This window comes from Drosophila serrata, unplaced genomic scaffold (genome assembly GCF_035046125.1).
Source record: "Drosophila serrata isolate PLE 108 unplaced genomic scaffold, ASM3504612v1 contig_240, whole genome shotgun sequence".
NCBI classification, from domain to species: domain Eukaryota; kingdom Metazoa; phylum Arthropoda; class Insecta; order Diptera; family Drosophilidae; genus Drosophila; species Drosophila serrata.
Window position 1 is genome coordinate 9,713,569 of NW_028257138.1, and position 15,979 is coordinate 9,729,547.

At 35.8% G+C, this 15,979-nt stretch overlaps 1 protein-coding gene and 1 long non-coding RNA gene across 15 annotated transcripts in view; both read right to left on the reverse strand.

The window, feature by feature from the left end:
* The window catches only part of bru1 (bruno 1), a 179,481-nt gene that overhangs the window by 33,436 nt on the left and 130,066 nt on the right, over positions 1-15,979 (reverse strand). For all 12 annotated transcript variants that reach the window (XR_015271295.1, XR_015271299.1, XR_015271298.1 and 9 more), the window contains one exon: positions 14,934-14,982. Coding sequence is in view for 4 of the 12 variants with exons in the window: in XM_086831268.1 (XP_086687394.1) it covers positions 14,934-14,982 (49 nt within the window). In the remaining 8 variants the exon portion in view is untranslated. The remainder of the gene's footprint in view (positions 1-14,933; positions 14,983-15,979) is intronic.
* On the reverse strand, positions 1,855-14,905 carry LOC147644052 (uncharacterized). 3 transcript variants are annotated; one of them, XR_015271302.1, is made up of 2 exons: positions 8,923-14,905; positions 1,855-7,580 (listed from the first exon to the last, which is right to left on the reverse strand). It is a non-coding gene; the product is annotated as an uncharacterized LOC147644052 (long non-coding RNA). The 3 variants fall into 3 exon arrangements; XR_015271303.1 differs by lacking the exon at positions 8,923-14,905 and adding an exon at positions 8,203-8,402; XR_015271304.1 differs by lacking the exon at positions 8,923-14,905 and adding an exon at positions 8,203-8,402 and having other exon boundaries at positions 1,855-7,602.

Genomic DNA, 15,979 nt, shown 5'->3' on the forward strand with positions numbered 1-15,979 from the left:
CAAATTTTCGCAAAAATAATGTAACTCTACAAGCTGAACTCGCCCCTCTCTGTCTCTCTCTCTCCCCCCCTCTCTCTCTCTCTCTCTAGGCTGATGTTGCTGTTGTTGTGGCTGCGGTTATTTTCACCTATCCACACACACACAGAGAGAGAGAAAAGTGGGGGATGTGGGGTATGGGAAAGTGGTTGAAAGTGAGTGGCAAAATCTAATCAAGCGCTGCGGCAATGGCCACACACATAGAGATATACACCAACACGAATAAAAACACACACAGAAGCACACACACACACACAGACTGAGACAAGCAATAAGCCATAAGCCACACGATGAAAAGTAGACCCACAAAAGCAATTTAACCTTATTGAAAACAAGCGAATGGAAAAAGACGAAAAAGGTGCAATGTCCCCTGGCATTGTAAATTATTTTGAAAAATTTCTAAAATTTAAATATGATTAGAAGTATAATTAACTATAATATTAACAGATTTCAAAAGTGTTTAAAAGAAATTTCTCGAAAATTATAAAACAATTCTTTTCTTGTTTTTCTACCTTTGCGGGGTATTATAATTTCAGTCAGAAGCTTGAAACTCAGTGAAGGAGTCATTTTCGAACCTATAATCCATATATATTCTTGATCACAATCAACAAGAGAATCGATTTAGACATGTCCAGTAAAAAAATACATTTTTCCAAATTTTCAAAAAGAGATAAGGGGTACACATCGTCAAAATTGTCAAAAAAAAAGTAGCATTTTTTAAATTTGAAATTGAGTGTGCAGATTTATTAACCTTAATAAAAAATGGCATAGGAGAGCTTTCCGAATTAAAATTAAATCCTTTTTGGCTTAGTTATGAGTTTTTTAAGCTTTGATTTGTTAAAAAAAAAATGCATATATAAAAATACGTTCTGAGAAATGACAACACTGCGTATGAGTAATATTATTATTTGAACTTTTGACTGAGCTATGATGAAGCTTTACTGCAAGGGTATAGAACGAATTATCTAATAAAATATCGATTTCAAGAATTCAATTGCAAAATGCAAGGATATAAAAACTTTGGCTTCCCTAGCTTTGTTTTTTTTCTGGTATAATTGTATTAACAAGATAATAGTCTTTTTAAACTTTAAAACATTATTATTATAATGCCAAGCCTTCTAAAAATGTACAGAAGTTGAATCCTTATATCCTTATATACACACAACTTTCACTTTTTAAGTCCAATAAAGGTTGCACATAAGTATATATCACCTTTTTTCACCTGCCTAATGAAATTTTCTTTCCGCCAAACGCCAGACCGAAAACCCTCCGAATTCAGTCCAGACTCGAATGCATTATTAAATTTAATTTCGAGCAGCCAAGAGAAGAGGCTGCCGACAAAATTATGGCAAATACTTTGCCGCTTGTATAAAATTTAAATTTTAATCGCCAGCAGACGGGCGAAATGTGCTTCCCCCAAAAATGTTCGTATTTCAATTGCAGGATTTGTTTGGCCCTTTTTTTTATTTTTTATGGTATTTTCATTTTCTTTTTTGAATACTCTTTTGTAAGGAGAGTTTTTGTGACTATGTAAAGTTGTTTAAATATAATAATATATAAATAATTAGGTACAAATTATAGCTTTTATGAAGATTTATATTAGCTATAGCTTTGAATCATATATATTCTTAATTTTCGAATCTTTTCGTTTCGAATACTTTTTTATTTTCAGTATATTCTTTTTTGTGTGGATTGCATAAACGAAATTTACATTTTAATTGCATTGAAATTGTGTTGCTTTGCTGCGTTTAATCTATTTTCCTTTCTTTTCCTTGCCTCAAACACACACACAGAAAAAATATTGAATATCAAATGGAGTTGCAAGGAAGAGAAAGTTGAAGTACATCAGCAGATAAAGCAGAAGCAGTACCAGAAGCTAGCAAAGGACGCCCAACAAGGATTATGCATATATATCACAAATAATTGCAGTAACAAGGGGAACTTTGGCGTATAAATTTCCATTAAGAGGCGGCGCCCGAAGGATATAAATTCAAACACCCTTCGATAATAAAAAGGAGGCGAGCACGACGATGACGACGACGAAACCAATTTCAACAAACTTGCCTCATTTATCAATTCGGTCCAAACGATGGACAATAGTTCGTACAGGTTAATAAATCGATATGACATCAAAGCCACAGAAATGTCCTTCCAACGACAACAACAACAAGCCAATAAAATGAGCCACAACAAAAATGAACAAGAAAAGAAAAGAAAAGGAAAGCAGAGAGCACTGTAGAAACTACAAGGGAAACATAAATTTTCATGTCGAGGCAATAAAAAGGACATGTTTTTGCTGCATACATACGAGCACATATCCTTACAGGACCAACAATAACAACAACATAATCAAGAACATAACAATCAGGCAAGAAAGTGAGTGGAAAAGAGATGGCAGGTTGCTTTGGAAATTATTTGCATTTTTACACATTTTGAGGGTCAAGCTAAGGACACGAAGGACACACACACACACTCGAAAAAAAAGGGAGCGGGCAAATATGAATGGATGTCCATTATAGTCCTGTATGCGGGGTTAAAAACTTTTGATTTGAACAATGCGTATATGTATGTGTTGTTACTGTGATAATGGGTTTCTGTGTCGAAGAACTTTCAACTTCCTTTATTGTATTTTATGGTTACCCCCCTTTTTTTTGGGTTACACTTCCCTTTTATTATGCTTTTTCAGAGAGGGATATTGTGTGTGTGTGTGGGAAGTGAAAGTAAGTAGTTCCAGTTTGATTATGATAATAACATATATCTGCATATAAAGAAAGAGAGAAAGAAGGGTTCACTTTTATGGCCTTCAACCCCCTAAAACAGAAACCATTTTTATCAATATTATATGGAAAATATGCAAATCCTTTATAGGCCTTAAAAATAAATAAGGACATTGCCAACGAATGAAGGGATAATCGCAAAGAAATCGAATTTTCAAGGAAATATATATTTATATATACTTAAAGTGCAATTTATAGCCAGACATTGAACTCTTTTATTCTCTGGTAAATTAAATTTATAAAATAAATTAACTAAAAATCAATTGAAAAAAGAAATAAAGTACTTCTGAACTGTTGGGGATAACTTGAACAAAATTAAAGCTTCAACAGTCTTAAGACTATATGAAAAATGTTCTTTAAATATATATAAAATATGAAATCTCTTGCTGAAAGTCTTTTTGTTAAATTCGTAGACCAACTTGTATTAAATTTTCGCTTTACCCCTAGCTAAAACCGAGTCTTCCGAGTGTCACTCAATTGGACAGTCAGTCAGTCAGTCAGTCAGTCAGATAGGTCAGTCAGTCCCTCGACTAGTGCCGCAATCATTCAGTCAGTTTGTCAGAAAGGCAGCTCTAAGCAAGCTCTGGGAATGCATTTGCATCTCTCCAATCCTTGAGATACACTACAGCCAAAAGCCTGCTCCTCCAGAGATAGAGAGACAGTGCGAGAGCATTGCATCATCTTCTCTAGTACTGCTCGCCTTTCTCCCATATTTGGGCCAAACAAAAGTGTAAAGTATTTTTCACTAAAAACCAATTCATTTGCATAAAGCGGCAACTAGACTCTGGCTGGGCCCAAGTAAAAATGGAGCAAAAGAGTCGAGTCGAGTCGAGCCGAGGCACGAGTAATATGTGCAACTATGGAATGGAAACTGAACTGAAAACTCGGCTGGCTTTCAGATTAGAGAGAATGCCATGGTTATGCCATCGGACCCTAAATGGGTGCCCACCACCTACCGCCGGGCCAAATCATCCCAGTTGCAGTTACTGTACACTGACGGAAAATTAGTGAGCTTTTATTAATTTAAAATTAAAATTTCAGACATTTTTAAAAGAAAAGAAAAACTAGAAATACCTGATATTATTTTAAATGGGGTTATAAAAATATGGAAACTTTTTCATGTCTTTTTTGCATTTTCTTTAGTCAAAAATAATTATCTTAAAAATAAGAAGTTTAACAAGAAAAGAAACTTACTTCGGAAAACCAACGTAAGTATAGAATTAAATTATAAAACCTTATCGGAAATCTGTCTTAATTGAGCCTAATATATTCGGACTCTTTTGATTAATATTTATTGATATTTTTAAATGACATTTTTTTACAGAAATCAAAATTTTAAAAACTCATAACTCAATCAAAAAAGCATTAATTTAAATTCCGAAGCCGTTCCTGTGTTAGTTTTTAATAGTATAATAAATCTGCATACTTTATTAATAAAGTAAAAAAAAAATTTAATTTTTATAAATTTTTTAAAATTTTAACGATGTAACCCCTTATAAAATTTTGAAAAATTGGAAAAATAAGTTTTACTTTCCGACATAGCCAGAAAGATTTGCCAGTTGATACTGATCAAAAATATTTATGATTTATAGGGTCAGAAATGACTCCTTCACTTTATTTTAAGCCTCTGACTGAAGATGAAATACCATTTTTAATCGATATTAACTATATTTTTATATGCAAACTTTAGGACAAATCAAAATATAAAAAACTCATAACTAAGCCAAAAAAAAAGCCATTAATTTCAATTCGGTAAGCGTTGTTATGTTCATTTTTAGCAGATTAACAAAACATACTTCATTTCAAATGACAATTTGTGGCCGATTTTTGAAAATTTTACCAATGTAAAAATTTAAAAAAAGAAAATGGAAAATTTTCTGAAAAATGTTTTTTTTGGCCGAATATAGCCAGAAAGATTTGCCTGTTGATGCTGATCAAGAATATATATGGGTTCAGAAATGACTACCCTCTGCAAGGGTATAAAAACCCTTTTAATTTTTCCTAGTGTAGGTCGAGAGTGTTGCATCTATGTGGGTAAATGGCACACGCTGCGCTTTTTCCTCCTCCACCCCCCCTTCCTCCCTTTTCTAGAATGTGAAAATGCATTAGGCTGCAACAACAACAACAACAACAAAAGCATACAGAGCCACTAAATGAACCCAGAGGAGGAGTGCTGAAAAAGAGTGAAGGGGGCTCTCTGCACAAAAAATAATTTTATGCGGGTCCAGTCTAGGCCAGAGAGAGAGAGCAGCCCATAGGCAATGTGGCTTCTGTGGCCAGGATCAGGGAGGACCACCATCACCATCACCACCGGCGAGCCAGAACTGCAGCTGCACATTTTTTGGGTCAAAGCAATTAAAGGTTATAAATTTGTACCGGGCTGCTCCTCCTTCCTCTCCCTCTCTCTCTCCCTTACAATTCAGTGTGCGAAAAATTACATTTTTTGTGTAGCTTCTTTGTTAAATTTTCTATATATATATATACACACACACACACACACAATCCTTTCTTCCTTTTACAGTCACGTTTACGTGGCTAGGCAGTTCATTTAACGTTTAATTTAGCAGAAAATTAAAGTCCAGTTAAAATTTACATGGCAATTTGGCCAGCAGAGATTTATGGAGTAACAAGTGATGGTGTTACGGTTGGCAGTCAAGGGTTAAGGGTTCTTAGATAGGACGAGAGAGGGTAAGGTAGGGTGGAAGACCACTTTGATGGATAGTTGGAACGTTATTTAATAGGAAAGGTATCTTTAAGATAAAGAGGCAGAGAAAATTATCATTAAAATAAAAGATTCATGAAACTTTAAATATTAAACGGAAAGATTAATCTTAATAAATTAAATATTCTATATTCTCCTCATATTTAACTACCTTTATACATGGTTCTTCAAACTGCTCTGTAATTTTATTCCCACTTCAAGCCATACAAATTAAATGAAAAATATAAATTCACTTTTCTTGTAAAGAAAACGAGTGAGAGAGGGAAGAAGAGCCATGCCAGGACAATGTCCTTTTTTCTGTGTGCGGGTCGTCCTGGCTTGCTCGAGTGTATTAAACAGGAAAAGTGTCACCCCAGCAACACGTGTATGTCAATGATTTAACCCACACACAAACGCATATTCTCATATGGACTGACATTTTAACATTTCTCGCCAGTTGAAATTATTGTTAAATATATGTACATGAAGCAATATCAGGCTGGGGCATTAATAATGTCGAAGTCAAGTGTAAACTTGTGGCCGTATGATGAGCGAATGAGGGCCACGAGGCAAGTGGTAAGTCTGCGTTGGACATATTCAGGTGATAAAGACTCATGACAACAAAAAACGAAAAAAAGAGACCGGGTTTTTAAATATGTTTACCAGGTGTTGTTCTTTCTTTTTCATCTCGCTTGTGGTTTGGCATCAACAGATAATGAAATGAAGGGCGGAAATTGTGTGCGGAAAGGTCGGAAAATCAGCATCAGTCGGTTGATGCTGATGGAAAAAGATTCCAGGCAATTGACGTTAAAGTTTCAAGAAGGACGAAAAATATGCTGGAATTTCTGACAAGTAAATTATCAACTGAAGTTGAAAAAGGAAAATTTAAAACAAATAATAAAGTGATACCCTTTCCTCTCTAGTTTCTTGACAAAATTCACTATTAAATTCTTGGCTCGTATTTATTTTGGCAACAATTAAGCCAGGACCTTTTCGGTTCATGGGCAATTTGCTTAATGACAACATCTTGGCAATTTTATGCTGTATCCCCTCTCCTTCCCGATCTCAATCCACCGTCGAATGACAATAAATTGCCTTAATTACCCAATTTTAAAAGGCTGGTCGAAGGAGAGGAAAAACCAGGACAGGGATGTACATCGTAATGTGGATGTAAGGCAATTTGGTCAGCTGACGAGGTCCTGGCAACTCCTGCGACAAGGTAGATAACACTCAACATCAACAGACCATCAATAAGAGAGTGAGTACCCACGATGCGGAGGAGGATAAGGATGAGCTGCTAACGAGGTCGGAGGGCCAGTCGAGAGCACGGAGCAACAACTGGCCAGGACAATCAGTGATGGCAATGGATTAAGCAAGATTTGATATATATCTTATTAATTTTTAATATGAAAATATGTATAAATTATAAGCAGTAATATTATTTTTGTGGTATATAAATTTATTCCAAAATTTCCCAAGGTTTTTTGAGACAAACATAGCTTCGTTTTTCAGTTATATTTTCCCACCGAAATATATTATTTATTTGAATTAATCCCCCAGGATAATCTCTCATCTCTAGCTAGGTTCTGACCTACCCCTGGATTGAGTTCGTTTGGAAAATCAAAGTGGAAACTGAGATGTGAATCGACCGACTCCTACCTGGCACCGCATACGGTGATGGATTCGACGATGGCAGCCAATATGCTGAATTTATTGGTGGATAGGATTTATGCGTGACGCGGTTCGTTGGGGAAGCGGATGCTCCTGCTCCTGCTCCAGTTCCTTCTCCTACTCCTGTTAAAGTTCCTGCATCGACTGCTACTGCTCCTGGTGATAATAATGACGATGACGATGACGGGGCAAAGGACAATGCGGCGGCTGCAATGTCACTGTTATTGGATAAATTCTCAATTACCGAAGATAATTGACTGTTGGTGTTGCTGCTGCTTGTGCTTGTGCCCAGTATGATGGCAACATTCGCGTCTGGCTCAGATGCCTCAGAAATTCTGCATCCGCATCCGCATCCCTTGGCTTCGCACTCGCATCCGTTGGCTTCTTCTTTTTGGCTATTTACGAAACCGATTGCAGCTGAATTATTTATCATGTCAGTTGATGATGATGATGATGAAGGGGCAACGGCGAGCGGAGAAGAGAGAATTCTTGAAAATATTTCACACTTACACACAACTACACACACACACAACACACACACTCAAACAGAGAGAGAAAGAGAACAGAACAAGTATCCAAAAAGTGTTGTCTCGAACGTGTCAGTCAAGTGGAAAATTCAATAAGCATATATAATAAATATTAAACACGAATATTCAACTCAATTATCAGCCAGTTAACACTTCTCATCCAATATGCCGGATTTTTTTAATATTTATTTTGGATATTTTTGTGGAACACGCAACGATTTTTGATGATTTTTGCTTGCTGCTGCTTCTTTTTTTTGTATTTGGTTTTTAGCCACGCACAATTAGAAATATTATTTAATATTTTACTTTGATCCTCCTTTAATCGCAGAGGAAAACGTTCAACGTATAACAAATCAGTTATTTATATATATATAGAGTATGTAAAACACACAAAATGGTTTTAGTTTAATCTCTTCCGATTCGATATTTTGCCATAAAACAATGAACAATAATTAATTTGTTAAGTTTTGCTCTCGTGGAGTTTTCGCACTTTTAGCGTGTGATTTTCAGTATTTTCTTTTAATATATAATTGCTGGCATCAAGAGTTCTTTCCTGTGATTGCAATTAATGCGTTTTGCCCACTTCTGCTTCTGCTTTTATATAGATCCCTCCTTTAATCGCTACTAAATATAGTTTCCTTTTGCTGAATAAATCGAGGAAAGAATTCGTTGGCTGCTGTGGCGCTTGACCGATCTTAATTCGTATTATTTCGGTTCGAAGCTATTCAATGCGATCGGATTTATCCGAGGTATGCGGCATTTAGTTGAAGGAAAATGGAAGGGGAAGGTGATAAATTGTTTTAGTATATAGGGTGCCACGAAATGTTAAGAATTCATTTGTTTTTTAAATAAATAAATTACTTAAATCACCTTTGACAACTTGAATACACATTTGTATGGTATAATAACCTTTAAATATTCAATATTCGTTGGGTAAAATAAGTATTTCTACATATAATACTCTAAAACTTGGATGAATTAGGGAATTCTAAGAAACTTAAGTTGTAGCTTTCTATCTCACTCGCACCCATACTCAATTAATCGAGTTAAAAACCAGGGTTTCGAACTTATACAAGCAAATATTTACATTTCTTCTTAAATTTTAACATAATTTAAAACAATAAGGCACATTTGCTATTCCATTTCTTACTCAATTTTAGCCTTAGCTTAAAGTTACATATATTTATTAAATTAAACTATAGAGACTCACTTTCATTAATCTTGTTTCTTGTTGAAAATCCAAATTAAACTCCTCGCTAGACACCCTTTGTGCTCGCTGATTTTATTTGTATTTACTATATATATATATTTCAGCTATTCTTTGTCACTTCACTTTCACAGCCTTCCCATCACCGATAAGTTTCGTTGTGATTTAAAATAAATTCTTTTTCATATACAAAGGCTCGTTTTTTTTTGTATTTACTTCTTTTTTTCGTTGTTTTTTTTAACAACAACGAGGACGTCGGAGAAGGACAACAAATGCGTATTGGCGAATCTCGATTCACTAAAAATAAATTGACATCAATCAGGGGGCAAGGGAAAAAAAGGAAAAGTCATCAGAACCAGACGCCGATGGCAACTAATTAAGCAACGTCACACATGCAACGTCCATTAATGAAAGCGAATGGCAAAAGGAATGGCTTCGTATTTAAATACCAAACAATAGGCTCGATTACAAAAAAATAAAAAGCGAAAAAGTAACAACAAATTGGAATTTTAGCACGTACACGAAATCGGAGGGAAAATAAATCAACTTGATTGAGGAGCAAGACTGGATTCCGTCGATTCAAACTGATTGACGTTGAAAATGCAACTAAAGCGGACTTCAAGATCTAGACCCTAAGAGCCACCATCACACATCATATTAGATCTCATTTCATCTCGAGCGGAGATGATGATGATTCTTCTCAGCTGGAAAAACTTGATTAGCAACTTGGACTTTGTTGTGAAATTTGTTGGGCGTTGAGATGAGCTCTTTTAAATGACTTTTAAATGTTGATTTAACTTAGTTTACTTTTTATTCTCATCTACATTTGATGAATGTATGTATGTATGTTGTTTATTCTTTGCTCATTCGCATCTAACGTGCGCCCACTGTAGTCTACCGCTTCACCTGATGATGCTAATGAGTTAATTAACACGTTTTACTTTGCCACTTTTGTTGTTCACAAAAAGAGTTGGCTTAGAGAGAACCTTAGAGAAGCACACACGCAACCCGAGTGTGTGAGGGTAAAGTTTGAGGGTTCAGAAGGGAAAAGATATTCAGAATTGAGAAAAGAAAATATGGATTAATGGAAATGTGGGTTACTTTGAAATATGATAAGCTGTGCCTTTTTTATATACATTATTTTAATGTAAATACAACTGAAAGTAATATATTTTGCTTAAGAAATTTTATAAAAACCCTCTTTTTCAATCCCTTTCTTGTCCTTTAGATATAATCTTTATAGAGAGAGTTCTACACACATTCAACTTTCACCTTCTGGTTGACTCATTGATTTCCATACAAAAACAGACAGCTTGAAATGCAAATACAATAAGTAATTTGTTCAAGGTTCCCTAGTACAACTTTTTGCCGTAATTTCTTGGCACATTTTGCATTTCAGCGCCACAAAATGAAGACTCATGTATACATATGGGGAGTGGTTGTGTGTTGCCTTGCGACTTTCCTTGACTTGCCATATATAATGGCTAATTTGAATTTTTATCATGTTTACAAGCAAACAATACGTGCATCATCATCATCATCATAGTCGTGGAAAAAGGAAGGAGTTGCCATCGTTGTGTAGCTGCTGCTGCTGCTTCTGCTTCTGCTGCTGTTGTTGACGCCGGGAAAACCTCGCACAACATTTGCATATCGATTTCATATGCAGTGAGGAAAAATTCATATGTTCCCGCGACTTTTCCACAATTTCCCCTCCTTTGGTACAACCTACAGTCAACGCCCCCATATTCATTTCCACCCCAGCTCAAGAGTAAATGCAATCGTGCCTTTTTCTGCTTCTACGAAATTGTATGGAATAAACATGAAGATGTTTAAACTCATTCGTTGCTCTGTCACTTTTTCTTACTACTGAAAATGTATGAATTTAAGACGAATTTATGGATTAAGTTTAAAGTTATTCAAGTCAGTAGAAGATACAAAAGGATTAAGCACGTTAATAAACTATACTTAATATAAAACAAAAGGAGTCAAAAAACTTTAAAAGTAAATGTAACAACAACTTTATAAACTAAACTCTTGGTAAGTCTTGGGGTGTTCTTATTTAAAATTTCAATCTTCATAGATCAAATTTCCCCAAGACATAATACCTCTAATAAATTCCCAATGAGCAACATCAACTTCGTGGAACTTTTCCAAAATTTTCATCAGCATTCAGTTTGCTGCAACCTCATAAATAGAACGAAAAAGAAAAGGGAAAATTGTGGAGTATTTGCAAATTTAATAACACCACCTTTGGAAAAACCCCTTGGCGCCCGCTGACTTTCTCCATAATCCCATCCCTCATCCTATTTTCGTCGTTTGTCTGTTTGAAGTTCGCTTGCATGTAAATTGCTCTGATTACCGCGTTGCAGTTTTCTCACCTTGCTCTGTACTTTTCCACAATTTTCCCCTTCACATTTTGGCTTACTCATTTGATTTGCTTGCGCATTTTGCTGTTGCCTCTCGTTTGGCAGCGTTCTCTTTTACTTAACCTAATGCAAATCGTCGTTATTATGCACTTCTCTACCCTTGAACAATAAATTCCCTTTGTTTCCCTCGTTTTTTTCTTTTTTGCCTTGAGGTATTTACGTCCTTAGGGGTTTTCTCTTGATTTTTCCTTCCAGAGGAGTTCAGAGAGAAAAGGAAAACCGAGTGTCATAAAATTTAAATGCAATTCTTCTTTTTTCCTTTCGCCACCATTTGGGTGGAAATGAAAAGTCATTTGTTTGGTATTTATGGTAGCGAGGGTTTTTCCCCAGAAAGCACTTTTTGTGGCTTGTGTGTGAGGTGGCAATCGTTGATTGAATTTGTGATGAAAGATCAAAGGTAAACAACAAATCATTTAGGATAATTTCATTTGATTGTTTGAGTAAGAATATCGGGGAAATTGTGGTGTGAGCAGAAAGCTTTTCCTGAGTAATTGTATGTAAATTTTTCTCAAAGCATTTATGGGGTTCTTTTTATGGCAAAATGGGGATTATACGGCAGGGAAATTTAGTAGTAGTAAATAAAATAAATAATAAGTAAACTGTTATTTGTGCTTAAAATTTATAAATCAAATTAAATGTAGAACTTAATTATGGGATTAAAAAAGCCTTATGTCATAGGAAAAAGTATGGACTTCCTTCAGCTATTTTCGTCCTTTAATTCACCAAAACTGTACTTATGCAATCATTACAAACTTGGCATTATTTTACCAAAGTCTGCTGCGATTCCCACGATATCTCAAGCCTTTGACTCGTAGCACTCAATAATAAGTGCTATTTTAAAATGTATATATACATATATATAAATACACCCCATTTGAAGTAGAATCAGGAATAACAATGTTTTGAAGGAGGCCAAAGAAAAACCAATCAGAGGTTTGTCCTTCTTAGCCAAAAAGTATGCAACACTTTAGTGGGGTGGAGATGGAATAACGGGTGGAAAAGTTAAGACACACAGTGAGAAAGAGAGACAGGAAAGCAAAAGGACGAGAGCCAAAAGCAGGAAACAAAACTCGGCGACTCACTCAAGCATTTTATTAAATTGCCACCTTCCGTTTGTTGTTACGTTTGAAACGACGCCATGCAACGACTGTGTCTTCTATTCTATAAATATATATATTTTATATATATTTTTCGATTTCTAGACTGCGAGACTAAACCTCCCTCTTAACCCTGGCGGTAAACCAAAAAAAAGAGGAGAAAAGGAAAACTTTTGAAAAAATATTACTGCCATCTTTTTCTATTATAACGTTTCCGCTGCACAACTTTTTTTCTCAGTTGTTTTTGTTTCAGTTTTTTATTTACCATTTTTTTACTTGCTTTTTTTTGTTTTTTGTTTGTTGCTCTCTGGCGAGGTTAAAGTGCCAAATCACGAAACAAACAGCGTTTCTCTCTGTCTAGTTTGGAATATTGAATTGAATTGCAATTTCGCTTTGGGTGTGTGCCTGGGATACGCCATCGACATCGTCTGTCTATAATGCGGCAAATGTTGGATCGTGTCCAACTTAAATTTGCATTGAATTCGTTTTTAGGCGCAATGCGGGCGGTCTTTGGCAAAAGGGCTTATCTAAAATTGAATACTCCCACACCCACAAATACTATATTTCGGAAAAGAATTACTAAATAAATATATGATTAAATGGAAATTAAAAAAAAACTCCAAACGAATATCAGTAAATGTTGCCAAAGAATTTATGAATATGATTAAAAAAATGTTTCTCTTTTTTTCACAGCTTTTAAGGGGATTTGTTACATGAGTTTGTAGAGAATAGGATTATAAAAATAAATAAATAAAAGTATCTCCCTCTAGTAGTAAAATCTAAATCATATTTACACATTACCTACCCAAAATTTCACAATTCAATTTACATAATTTTCCTCATTTTTCTCTGTTATCCATTTACATTTCTATGGAGCAGCACCATTACCCTCATGATAGTGTGCTTATCCATCAACGAGTTAAAAATACAAGAGAAAAATTAGTTAAGCACACACACAGAGAGAGAGGGAGGAAAAAAGTGCCGAAAATTATTAAGCATACGACATGTTGTACAAGCGTAATTACATGCAGCGGAAAAAGAGAGGGGAAGCTGGAAAAGTGTTTTCGGTGGGAAATGAGATTGGCTGCTGGCAGGAAGCCTCGTAATGCTGCAGAAACTTTTTTTCCACCAGTTTTCAGTTTTTTTCCTCAGCTATATTATTTTTTTTTTTTTGTAATTTTTTGTTACAACTTGTTAACAATAAACGCCAACGCCAGAGGTCCGCCCAATTAAAAAGTGGCATTCGCCACAGTCGTCTCAGTCAGTCTGGCCTCTGCCCTCTTTTCTCATTTTCTCCCCTTTAAAAAGTCAACATTTTTGTGGTCACTTAAGCAGATTAATATCATGGGTGTAATTAAAAGAAGAGAGAGAGAGAGAGAGAGAGAGAGAGAGAGAGAGAGAGAGAGAGAGAGAGAGGCAAGCATCAGCAGCCCCCAAAGTGAGGGCGGCGGGTTGAAGCTTCCTGTCGGAAAATTAACATAAATTAAAATATGCTCACCAACTTTTTCGGAATTATTTTTTGTCGTCAGAGCATCGCCTCTTTTTTTTTTGCCTCACATTTTTTGCTGGCTCACATAATTGATGGTTTTTAATTAACTGCCAAGTGACCGACAGCTGACAACCAAGTTTTAAAACAAAAGGGGCATACGCGAATGAAAGTTCGATGAAAAATCCGTGAAATGTTGGAAGCAATTTCGTCTGCTGCTGCTGTTTCCCTTTTTTCCGGCATTTTCCCTTGTATTTCCCCGTACCCTTCATCCCGCCCCCTCCTATCAAGCGGTTCATCCCTCACACTCACAACGTTGACCATTGCCAATAAAAACTGTCAAATACTATTGCCCGCTTTTAGGCTGGCCGCGTTTTTCGCACGCAATTTCCACGGCCACGGAATTGTGATCGCTTTCAGTTTGTCCCTCGCTCAGTCACGCTGTCTCTCTCTGTCTCTGTGTCTCCTGTCTCTTTCGCTTCATTTGTCCTTGTTGGATGCCTTTTGTGAATTTTTGAAAACTAGAGTACATTGCGTACAGTGGGATTGAAGCATGGGGTTTGTTATAACTTAAAGTAAATGGTTTTAAAAATTCTTAAAGCTTTCAGAAGCTTTGAAAATTTAGAATTCATATTATTAGATAATTTTTCTCTACTATGTTCTTAATAGAATTTAATTTGATATATTTTCAATAACTATCAATTATTTCCATCATTTCAATTTATACTTTTAACATTCGTTAGCCTCAATTTGAGCTATTTCGTTAGCCGTTTTCTCTATAAAATTGCACAAATATTTCACACGCCTCGCTGGTCACTTTGTGCCTGGTTTTTGTTGATTTGTTTGGCAGTGGAAATATTTCGGTTTGGCATACTTTTAGTTGCCCACACACACCGCATCAATACACCGCATTGTGTGTGTGTTTTTGGGTTTTTTTTTTTTGTGAATTTTTCTATTTGTTTCAGTTGGCTTAATTTATTTTGGAAAATGAGTCTAAAAACTTACCATTGCGATTCTCGCTGTCGGCAGGCTTCATTTGAATGGGATGATACATCTGAAATTAAATGGAAATAAAACAAAAATTTTAATTAGAATTTGTAGAACAAATTATTTGATAAGGTCTTGAGTAAATAAAACAAACAGTCATGGTAATTGTTTAATTTAATGAGTCTAGTTTTCAGTAGAAATTTATTTGTATAAACTATTTAAAGTTAAGTTTAAATTTCTTTCTTTTTAATGATGACAAACTCCCTTTGATTTTAAAAAGAGGCTTTACCCCAAAACATATTGCTGCCATTGCATCACGAATCCTTGAATCCTTTCTCCAAATCCCTTCATTTTCCCTTGTTAAAATCAAATCCGTTTCCCGTCCGTGTTAATCACATTTGAAATATTAGAGCGCAATATGCTCTCCGTGGTTCCACTCGAAAAACGAGAAGGTCGCGATTAATTTACAGAGCTTAGGGCCCAAAATGCAGTCGCCAAAAACGTCGGCAAGGGACTGCAGTTTCAGGAAAGTGCAGAGCACAGGGGAATGGGAAATGTAAGGGCGGGGCGGGTAGGAAAATGCCCTCGCCCAGAGTCACCATCTAGGCTTCCCCACTTAAGCTGCATAATGAATGGAATGCAGGCAAAGGCAAAAGGGAAGTCTCGCAGGACAGGGAACAAAGCCTCCGCCTAAATCCTTGACAAAAGCCAAACACATTTATTCAGCGGTCGCTAAAAAGGACATGGGCGGCGTTGGCAAAAAAAAGGAAAATAAAGTGAAAGGGGGAAAAGACGGGGTTTTCTGGTGCTAAAATCCTAAAATATGCGTTGGGTCTTTGCAGCGTGTTTTAAATGTAATTTTTCGCACACAAGCATATACAGCGTCGTCTTCTAATTAAAACCAGCTTAAAGCTCCAGTCTCTGTCCCTAGCCACGCCTCCTTACGCCTCAAAAGGAGGCCGCGAAACGGGCACGAGGTCACGCTGCAGTCTCTAATTAGAGATGGGAGAGTGAGTTGTTTAAAAAAGGAATCGTGAAATATATCGTATATGTTAATTTTTGTT